Source organism: Oreochromis niloticus, linkage group LG14 (genome assembly GCF_001858045.2).
Source record: "Oreochromis niloticus isolate F11D_XX linkage group LG14, O_niloticus_UMD_NMBU, whole genome shotgun sequence".
NCBI classification, from domain to species: domain Eukaryota; kingdom Metazoa; phylum Chordata; class Actinopteri; order Cichliformes; family Cichlidae; genus Oreochromis; species Oreochromis niloticus.
Window position 1 is genome coordinate 9034252 of NC_031979.2, and position 11051 is coordinate 9045302.

The 11051-nt window shown below is 42.6% G+C and overlaps 2 protein-coding genes across 2 annotated transcripts; one reads left to right on the forward strand and one right to left on the reverse strand.

Annotated features, from left to right (window-relative positions):
- The first annotated feature begins 521 nt into the window (after positions 1-521).
- Positions 522-7989, forward strand: mfrp (membrane frizzled-related protein). The gene is made up of 13 exons (XM_005454317.4): positions 522-1335; positions 2576-2684; positions 3040-3177; positions 3390-3557; positions 3634-3853; positions 4242-4372; positions 4456-4581; positions 5651-5727; positions 5862-6010; positions 6200-6330; positions 6424-6558; positions 6801-6928; positions 7043-7989. Exons 1-13 carry the CDS (start codon positions 1282-1284, stop codon positions 7265-7267), a joined length of 1791 nt encoding a protein of 596 aa, XP_005454374.1. The 5' UTR covers positions 522-1281; the 3' UTR covers positions 7268-7989.
- Positions 7767-10859, reverse strand: nudt8 (nudix hydrolase 8). The gene is made up of 5 exons (XM_025898251.1): positions 10710-10859; positions 9172-9999; positions 8954-9086; positions 8523-8600; positions 7767-8291 (listed from the first exon to the last, which is right to left on the reverse strand). The coding sequence occupies exons 2-5, from the start codon at positions 9996-9998 to the stop codon at positions 8106-8108; spliced, it is 1224 nt and encodes a 407-aa protein (XP_025754036.1). The 5' UTR covers position 9999; positions 10710-10859; the 3' UTR covers positions 7767-8105.
- Positions 10860-11051: the final 192 nt, after the last annotated feature.

Genomic DNA, 11051 nt, shown 5'->3' on the forward strand with positions numbered 1-11051 from the left:
CATTCCTATCACAAGATAGAAGCTGCAATCAGTTTGTTGGAAAAAAATATTTTTATATTTCCTTTATTTATGTGGCTAAAAAAGTCTCACAGACAATAAAAATGTCTGTTTCAAAACAGATCTGACCAAGAGGGCAGAAGGGATTAGAACAAATATAACATAACAATTCTATAAACATGCTTTAAGGGCCCAAAAAGGACTGGATTCATTATAATGTATGTAAAACAATGCAGAGTCCTAAAGATACTTTCAAAACAGGTCATTTTATATACATTATATTCAGTGCATTGTCTATTTAGCCAAGCCAACTTTATTTATAAAGCACTTTGAAACAGCAAATGCTGACCAAACATTAAAGACAGAATAAAAATATGGAAAAATAAATAAAATACAAAAATGAATAAATAAATTAATAATAATAATTCTAAAAATTCTCAAAAAAATAAAAATATATATTTAAAAAAAAAATATTTGAATAAAATGATTAAAATAAAATTTATTTTTATATCTAATGCCTTAAATTAAAAACACACACAAATATCATAAATCACTTCTTTTCAGATTATCAGTTTTTGCTTCTCCACACTGAACGCTGCCGTCGTTGCCATGGTGCCATCTTACCCAGAATCCCTGTTAGATGACTGAGACTGCTCCGTCTCTGCAGCAGCGTTCTCGTGTGTTTGTGTTTGCTCACTCGGCTGTGCGCAGGTGCACATTTCAGTGAAACATTTTAGGAGCTTAAACCATCATTAAGGGGATTACAGAGATTTAACAGGGACCCCCGCACCTCCACCTCCACCCCATCTTTGGCATTCCCTGCCCTTCTTCCCGCCTCCTCAAGGGCTCAGTCCTCTCACCTGACAAGGATTTGCTCAGCAATGTGAGCAAGTTTCTAAAACCTTTTTAACCAGGCACACAAACACACGTAAAAAAAAAAGAAATACTGGGATAAACTAGACAGACAGCAACCACAGTCATCTCTAGTGCTGAAGATTTGAATTTGATTGTACTTTTCTCTCATTTCTAGCAGTGTTTAGGCCCCATTTTTTGATGGGGTCTAAACAAAGGACTGTGCTGTGCTGGGGGATTGAGCGCTGTAGGCTTTCACAGCTCATGTGGAGGTTTGCAGTCGGGGCAAAAAAGTGAACAATGACAAAAAAAATCAGGGGAACATCTTTAAAATTCCCTCACGGATAAAAGGATATCTTCAGGATCTTATCCCAAATGTTTTCAGCACAACATCGGAGCCTTTAAGAAGAGGAGCGCACTGAGAGAGTAAAGATGTCTGAACTCAGCCAAGTCGCTGTATACCCTGACTCCTCAGACATTTATAAGGTGAGTAGGATATGTTGATTTTGACTCCCCATGTTTTTGGATTTTAACTGGATATGCTATGGAGCTACTGTGCCAGTTTTCCTGGTTGTAGTTGGATTACCAAAATGGGCAAATGTTCTAAAGGCTCAGATCCCGAGCTTTAGTCAGCATCACTTGGACTTTAGTTATTTGTAGAAAGGCCTCATATCAAAATCTAGTTTTAAGAGCTTAAGTAGTTTGGTTTGACAAAACAATCCCAGCCCGAGGCTGCTGTCGAGCTTGTTTTCCACAGCTGTCAGCCTTTAGAGTAAAGCCATTCAGCTGTTGTGGAGATTAATCTGTTAAGGGTTTCACTTCAGATGATGAAGACTGGGTAATATTGTTTAAACAAGAATAGAAAGGTTGTCCGATGTAAAATGTCTGCACATTAAGTGACCCGTTAATAGGCTTCTGGGACCAGTTATTGTCCTGCACATCCTGCCTCTGCCTTGAAACATGTATTTGTAGTCTAGAAACCAAACTTTTCCTGTTTGAGTATACTGCAAATATAGCTATGCCCACTGTGTGGCTTTGCAAACTGTGGCTCTTTCCTGGACATTTTTTTTAATGATACTATAATGATTTATTTACTTTTTTGAATTTTTACAAAACAGCAATGTGAGAAAAGTGTCCAAGCACACTGGAAATCTCACAAAGAAAGAAGTTCTTACCCGGTCATAGGTCATAGTTTAGCTTCTTCTGTAACTTTTTCTCATTGCTGTTTACTTTTTTCTTTTAGCAAGTCGCTAACTTTTTAGCAATAACAAGAGCAAAGTTCCCACACAAACGTCAAACACAGTCGGTAACATATAGAAGCTTGTTCACACTACTGAAAAACACATTTTTGCATCTCAAACTTTCGACTCATTAACACAAGCTTCTGAGAAAATAATTTGGAATTTTTCAGTGATGCAGTTAGAATAACCTTTGTTTTTTTTTTTTAGCAAATACTCAGTAACTAGCTGGTTAACATACCTGGACATTTAGCCACAAAGGAGTCAGATATCTGGCTAACCAGATCTGAAGGCAATGATGGGTCAGTGCCATATGAAATGTTATTATATAACCCAACCAGCAGAGAACTGGAACCATAAGATGTGTGTGTGTGTTCTAATAACTGAAGATGTGTTTCTTTGCTTTTTATTTGAAAGCAGAGGAAGTTTTCAAAAGAGGTGTTTTTAAAACCAGCACTTGTGTGAATCTTTGATTTTTACATCCACAGAATGTCTTCTGCAATCCCGCCTTTGAGCTGGAGGGGGAGAAGGAGGAGAGGGTGGAGGGATTCAGGACATCCTCTTCTACTCCTGAGCCAATCAAACCTCCAGCAGCAAGTGAGTCAGCCAGTCAGCTTGCTGCTTCCTGTGCCTGTACTTTAGCTGCATCATTTCATCACTTAAGCTCAGTTTTCTTGAAATATAGGTAAATGTGGCCTCATGGATTACTGTAACTGACAGCTGTACTCAAGTTGTAAAAAGTTGATGCCTTCTTTAGCTATCCTCGGGAAAAAAAATCCCATAAACATATCATAGTGATGTCATCAGGTTAACGTGGTGAGTTTGGAAGTTTTCAGTGATGTGCTTATTTCCAAATGAATGCATTTCCCAAATACAGTTTTTGAAAAACAAAAAAGAAGAAGAAAATAAAGTGAAAAAAAGAGATTACATATGTACTATGTATTTCTTTCAGGCCTAGTCTGGGGATTTTTCGGTGTGTGTGTGATGCGCGTGCGTGCTCCGGGCTGCGGTTGGGGGGTGGTAGTGGTCTCTGCTGCTGTCCTGCTCCTATTAGCAGCCCTAGGACTGATGCTGGTCCTCATTCTCACACGTGAGTCACTGCTGCACATCAACTGCTTCATTACCACGACCTCAAACTGATTAAAAGGATTGAGTGATTTCATAAACCCAGGTTCCATGCTAAAATCTCAAAGTACATCATGAACTCACAGATATTGGATTTTCAAGATTTCTCAGCATGACTAGCTCTCACTGCACATCATAAAAATCTTCTGGCCCTCATGTATTTGCTTCCTTATTTAGAGATAAAAAGCCAGGGAGTGGAGGATCAGGTGCTGACCACTGCCACTTCAGGCCTACAGCATGCAGGAGATGGACTGTCCCAAACATTACCTACAGTCCCTATCAATAGAAGTAAAGAGGACAGTACAGCTGCACCACAACCTGCCAGAATCCCTCCATCTGAACCAAGTAGGTCTGCCCTCTCTACCAGAAATACTTTTTGTTGACCTGAGACACAGAGTCTCTCTCTCTCTCTGCCTTTCAGGCTGTGGAGGTGTTTTGACTGACACCGAAGGAAGTTTCAGCTCTCCAAATCACCCTGCGTCCTACCCCCCAAACTCGCTGTGTGTGTGGGTGATTCAGGTCTTGCCCCCCTACGTGGTCCAGATTCATGTCTCCTCTTTGACCGTGGAGGGACCCTCTCCTTGCCTGTTTGACTGGGTGGAGGTGCAGGAGCAGATCGAGCAGACTTCTGTGGTTACCAGGTCAGCGATCATGAAACATACCTTCTTATGAACATCATTCACACCTCCATATTTCCACAAGCAACATTTTTATACACGATCAGAGTAGGTAGGAGCATAATGCTGTTTCACTAAATTGCTGATAGATGGCGCCAAAAGCCTGTGCATAACTGGAAAGCGCTTCCAGGTACTGAAGGGTTTTTGGAAATTTTGTACGTCAACACGTTGACCTTTTTGCTCACATTCCTGGACAGTGTCATAACGTGATTCATGAAATTCCTCTAACTACGTAACACATTTCCTGCTTACAAATCCTTTTAAGAATTTATAGCTGCATGGCTCAGGCACAAAGTTCAATCCAAAGCTGAACTAGAATGAGATTGATCAAAAAGAAATGTCTCCCTTGCAGGTTCTGTGGTAACGTAGCGCCACCGACGGTCAACACAAACAGCAGTACGGTGTGGGTCACCTTCCACTCTGATGGCAGCATCGCAGGCAACGGCTTCACTGCCCAGTACAGGGCCGTACTCCCCGGACACAGTCAGTAGCCTGCATATTGGAGCACATGCGTTCACTCTTGTATATGTTTTTGCAACAATGTTCAAGTGAGCGTGTTTTCTCAGAAAGCTGCTCCAGAGAAGAGTTCATGTGCGACGGCGGCCGCTGCCTGCTGCCCGTGTCTGTGTGCGACGGTCACCCAAACTGTCACGACCAGATGGACGAGGCAAACTGCAGCCACAAGCACAAGGGTGAGAGTCCACAGATGGAACTAAAACAGAAACAGGAATGGTCAAAGGGCACAATTCAACTCACTTTTATTTATATAACAGCAGATCACAACACCTGTCACCTCTGGCTGCTTTATATTGGAAGGTAAAGACCCTACAGCAACACGGAGAAAATCCCAACAATCAGACGAACCCCTGCAAGTAAACACTTGATGACAGTGGGAAGGAAAAACTCCCTTTTAACAGGAAGAAAGCTCCAGCAGAACCACAACTAAGGGGGGATTCATGGTCACCTGATCAATCCATAACTATAAGATTTTAAAAAAAGGAAAGTGTTAAGCCTAATCTAAAAGTAGAGAGGGTGTCTGTCTCCCAAATCCAAACTGGGAGCTGGTTCCATTGAAGAGAAAGAAAGCTGAAGGCTCTGCCTCCTTTTCTGCTTTTTAAATTCAATTCAATTCAATTTTATTTATATAGCGCCAAATCACAACAAAAGTCGCCTCAAGGCGCTTTATATTGTACAGTAGATAGCACAATAATAAATACAGAGAAAAGCCCAACAATCATATGACCCCCTATGAGCAAGCACTTTGGCGACAGTGGGAAGGAAAAACTCCCTTTTAACAGGAAGAAACCTCCGGCAGAACCAGGCTCAGGGAGGGGCGGCCATCTGCTGCGACCGGTTGGGGTGAAGAAGGAAAACAGGATAAAGACATGCTGTGGAAGAGAGACAGAGATTAATAACAGATATGATTCGATGCAGAGAGGTCTATTAACACATAGTGAGTGAGAAAGGTGAGTGGAAGGGAAAAACTCAATGCATCATGGGAATCCCCGGCAGCCTACGTCTATTGCAGCATAACTAAGGGAGGATTCAGGGTCACCTGGTCCAGCCCTAATAAATACCCCAGAAACCACAAGTACACCACCAGTCTGAGAGCAAAGTGCCGTATTGGTTTGATATGGTGCTATGAGCTCTTAAAGAAAACATGGGGCCTGATTATTCAAGACCTTGTATGTGTGGAGAAGGATTTAATTCAATTCTGTGATTAACAGGGAGCCACTGAAGAGATGCTTTTCTTTTTCACAGAATGCGGTGGGCAGAAGATTGGGCCTTATGGTTACCTGGCAAGTCCAAACCACCCCGGGCCTTACCCTCACCAGCAGGTTACATTCTAAACCATTCAAACTGAAAAATAATCCTAATAGTAATTGAAAACACAAAATTATAAAGATTCAGAAGTACTTCCACATGCATAACACATTCTCAGTCCGACAGCCACTAATTTCGTGTTTTCCAGTTGTGTATATGGCATATATCTGTTGAGGAGGGTCACGTGATCACCCTGAGCTTCAGAAACTTCAGCCTGGAGACTCAGGATGTGTGCGAGTTTGACTATGTGGAGGTGCATGACAGCGTCAGCACCGGAGCTGGAAGAGTCCTCGGAAGGTGAGAAGTGCCACAGTCTTTTATTCTGGGCATGTTGGATTTTTAATTTTCCCGTAGCGTCACTGATCCTCTGCATGTTCTTTAATCATATACGCTGAGGGTAACTAAGGACAAACACGTTTGCCTTTATGCAAGTTAAACAACCAGTTTTCTGGAGTAGCTTTTGTGTCTCTTTTCCCTTTATGCCAGGTTTTGTGGTACCACCTTCCCCCCAGAGCTGACCTCCTCTGGCCCTCACATGACAGTGGTGTTTGTGGCTGATGAGGGAGTGGCCGACAGCGGCTTCAATGCGACATACCAGGCTGTGTCCGTGCTGGGCAGTGAGTTTTCATACTTTAGATACACTTTAATATTACAACTTTTTTTTGCATTAGCTTTCTATAACCCTCTTCTACGTCCTTTTATTTTTAAAGGGACATGCGGCCCCAGGCAGTTTGCCTGCAGCACAGGGGAGTGTGTTCAGCAGCAGTGGCTGTGCGACGGCTGGAACGACTGCCCCGATGGTGCGGATGAACAGGGCTGTGGCAACTCCACCTATCCTCCCTTCAGTGAGTCTGGTTTATCTCTGACCTCAATCACAGCCAGTTTTTGTTTCCACTGCCAATGAAAAGCAGCAGCAGGAAGAAACTTAAGTGTTGAAATAACAGGAATTGCCGATGGCTTCATATTCTGAGAAAACTGCAAAATAGAAATGTTACCACTTTTCACCTCTATGTCGACATGGTTTTGTGGTTTCTATTTTTTGTTTTAAGTGTTTCTCTGAATGAATAATTTCCTCTCATGAAAGCAGCCTCGTCTTGTGAGCACATTGAAGTAGAGATGTGTCGGGGCCTCAGCTACAACTTCACCTCATTCCCCAACATCTGGCTGTCCATTGCTGACCAGAGAGAAGCTGCCACCCTCCTGGGACAGTATCGGGTAAAAGTCACATCAAAAGTTATCCACCACCAAAGCTTCATCAGACATCTGGAGCTGGCAACTGTTTCATACCAGACATCAAACCATCCTCCCTCCCCTCCTTTTGTCATCCAGGTGCTGATGGAGCTGGCGTGCTTCGAGCCTCTGCAGAGGCTGGTTTGTGGGATGTTTCTGCCCCAGTGTAGTCCTCAGGGCGGCGTCCTCCAACCCTGCCGCTCAGTCTGCTCCTCGGCCGAGCAGCAATGCAGCCAGGCCCTGGATCTCTTTTCCTTCAGCTGGCCCTTCAACTGCCACCTTCTCCCAGACTCACAGGACCCCTTGGAGTGCTCACTGCCTTGAAGCTGGGACAGTCCAGTTACCTTTGAGATCATATCAGGCCCAGGCAGGAAATACCTGAGCGTTCGAGGACCTTACTTGCCTTAGTGGAAACAAAGGTTTACAGTTTTAAACACAGTTTGTAATACATGTGCTCAGTATATATGAGACCAGATGCAGTTTAAAAGTAGACAGCTAAGTAAAATGAAAGCTTTCAATCCCCGACGGGAATCAGATTGTTTTACTGTAAATTGCCATATTTATTTAATGCTTTGATGTCACTCTTGTAAATTAAATAAACCATGCAGAGAAAATATGTTTAAAACAAACTTTATTGCATTGTTCTTCAACACACCACATCACTCCTAAATACTCGGATTACTTCAGTTGATCTAATGTTAGCTAACACAGGAAACGGCCTGTCACAGCGGTACTTTGCTGCCCTGACAAACATTTAACAATTCACAGTCACGTGACATAATTGATCTGAGAAAGCAACTCACTGATTTTATTTCAGCTCAGGTGGTAACTTTTAATATAGAAATAATTAAAAGAATTTCAAGACTTACTTAAAAACTTAAAAGGTTCAAATAAGAATTACTCGTAGAATTATAACGTTGACTCAGCAGGTTCACGTTCTTACTTAGAAAAGCTTCCAACACCTGCTTTTCATGTTTAAACACTCATACAAATTTAAGGCTCAGAAAGTGCACTAGCAGAAAGAGCTTCTTCCTCGCTCTAATTAATTCAAGAGAGGAATTTACCTTCCGAAACAAAAGTGGCTTTGCTCAGATTTACTTGGTGCAAAGCTTGTATTTGTCAGAATAATCCTTCAGTTGTTCAGTTCAGTTGTTGTGCGCTGTTATGGAGGGACAATGAGTTTCAGGGTATGGTCTAGGGCAACAGCAGTCAGGCCCCACACTCGATGTTTGCCATTCCTAAACACCGGAAGAGTGTATCCGTATTTGTCACCGGTGCGGAAGTGTGTGTAGCCTCGGTTTTCGGGGTTACACAAGTGAGACAAGGACAGGGTGAAGATCTCATCCACCTGGAAGAGGGAAACAGACAAACTGTACGCCTCTCAAACGTTTGGCATTTTTATTCGATTCAGTTTAAGAAATTATATTTTAAAAAACTGTCTGGCTCCTTGGAAGCAATGAGGAGTTGCTCAAGACCTCTGCACAGTACTATATACTAGGGTCAAGAATAACATGAGACTAGTCAACTCTAATCTCACCCTGTTCTTTTCAAACAGACAGAAAATGGCAGATGACCGTACCTCCCCAGGGTTTGGTTTGAAGTTCAGCTCCTCTAGAGGACCGAGGTTAGCCAGCACAGGAGCAATAACCATCCCCGACTGGACCGAAACATATGAAACAACAGCACAGATTTTTAATTCAAAATTTACCTCAGATATTCACATTTTTTGAAGGTTTTTACAGAAATTCCTACTCATTTCTATTTTATCTACTTGCATAAGGAATATTTGGGTATTTGGGGCAGATGGTTAGACCAAATAATCAACACAGAGCTCTTACAATGTCACATAATCATTTGTCACCATTATTTATCAACCAAACAATGAATTTACAAAAAGAAAAGTGACTTTTAAGTGCTTATTTAGGGTAATATAAATCCGGTATGATTTTGTCAGTTATTTTTTTAATATGCATTTCTACTTGAAATTTCTACCAGCACAGCTCCACTCACCACATCTCTTAGTGGCTTCAGGACGCCCCACACCTTTTCTATTCCCACATTTACACCCAGCTCCTCCCTGGCTTCCCGCAATGCTGTGGCCACCACATCGCTGTCTGAAGGATCGCTCTTTCCTCCAGCAAAGCTAGACAAAAATAAAAAGGCAGGACACATAAAGTACTCCAATAAGTAAGATTTAAGACATAGCCTGCTTCTAATCTACCACTAACCTGACATCTCCTTTGTGCCTGCCCTTCAGAGTGCTGGACCGCAGAGTGAAGAGAAAAGCAGGCTCCCCATCAAGAGAGCAGAGGGAGACCAGGACAGATGCCCATCTCTGATTTCCTTCTTTCCTCCCCTTCTGCAACTCGTAGAGCTTCAAGTTAGGCCCCAAGTGCTGCCGACATCTGTTTTCATTCCCTGGGGATAAGCAATCTCTCCAGGTATCCGACACGCACGTGGCCACCTGATGAGTAGCTATGGTTTGGTGGAAACTGAGGCTAGGGAGTTGTGGTTTAGTGTGCTTGTTCTCTAAAGTCCAGGGAATATGTGCTGACAAGCTGATAGGTCTAACGAAGTCCGGTCCATGAGTTAAATGGCTTTGAAGAAGGCTACACCGAGTCTTACTGATGTGGCTAAAAGAAGGCAGGCGAAAGTCCCAAGGTTTTCTCCAGCGCTGAAGGCAGGTTATTTTGACTAAACAGCTCCAGTAAGTGCGCATAGGATCACACACTTGTTTGGTTTTTGTAGAGGCAAAATGGTATTGGTGGTTTAATAAAATGGCTTTGGATAGAAGGTTTTCAAACCGTGTCTGTCTCAGCTTATAATTGAAGCTACAAGAAGATAGTGGTGCTGAACTATAAACAGTCTCTGTGGATGGTCCATCCTTGTGGGTGCCTGTTCCACTTATTTCTTTGTGTCTCCTTCCTTTCCCGTGACTTGCTCCCTGCCATCCAGCACATGTGATCTCGGAAAAACCACAGAGATGAGAGTCTCTTAACAGCTGTAATGATCTTTTGGGGCAAGACCAAATCAGAATCTGAGAACTTGCCAACATCCTATAAAAGGAAACAAAACATACAGATATGATCGTAAATGTATTAGTCAATTAGTTGTGTTCATCAGCTAGTTAAACCAACTTGAAAGAGGTGAAAGATGAACCAAAATCTGCTCGTCTCTGCCAACAGGGGAGGTGAGGGATTAGATAACATGGGTAAACAGGGCTGAAGATACCCTGGCTTAACCGAGATCAGAGGCTCGCCCAAACCTACAGTAATACTGGTCACTGTGCTCTCACTGTCATATCTCGGTGTTACGTTTAACTGGTGTTCAAAGCTGTTAAGACACAGAAATGTATTTCATATTAGCTTCGAATACGGAGTTCACGTTTGGCTCAAGTTTCTCCCAAACTTTGGTTGTTAGCTGTAGCAAGCTAGCTAGCTGTATTCATTTGTTAGCTGTGATGGCGATATATATAAAATATGACATTGCCAATGTTCAGACTTCCCCATCACCAACTAAACCCATAAAAAGCAGGCTTTGTAGGTGAGAAAATCTTCAGTGTCTTCAAAACGAGTAAGGAGCGCACGCAGGCTAACTGACCGAGCGATCAAAACAAAAACCAAACAGCTGAAGTAGCTCATACCCCAAAGCTAACACTTACATTTGGATTATGACAAAGCCCCAACGTGTTTCACAGTATGTCGGAAAACACACCAAGGTGCAAAATATGACAGTAAAACGTCATTTTAACACAGAAAAGGCTCACCTTGAAAGTTGAATCAGCAGCGGCTAGGCGGCTGCCAGCAGTCAATATGGCGCCGGCAAGCTTCACTCGCGTCAGTGTTGCCCTCACTACGCCGTGATGACGCCAAACTTATTGCACAACATTCAAGCTTAGCCTGTTGTGTTTTCTTTGTTTCACCCCCAAATTAGACGGGGAGGTTTGGTTTTAAGGCGTTTACGTTGTTTAGTGATTACATCACGTGGAAAACACCAAATGATGTCAGTTTATCTAACAGGGGTTTTTTTTTCATACCCAGTCTTTCTCGTTTGGACTGTGTAGGCCCGCTTCCTTTACAGAGGAGACTAAAACAGGCGCTCCTTACAC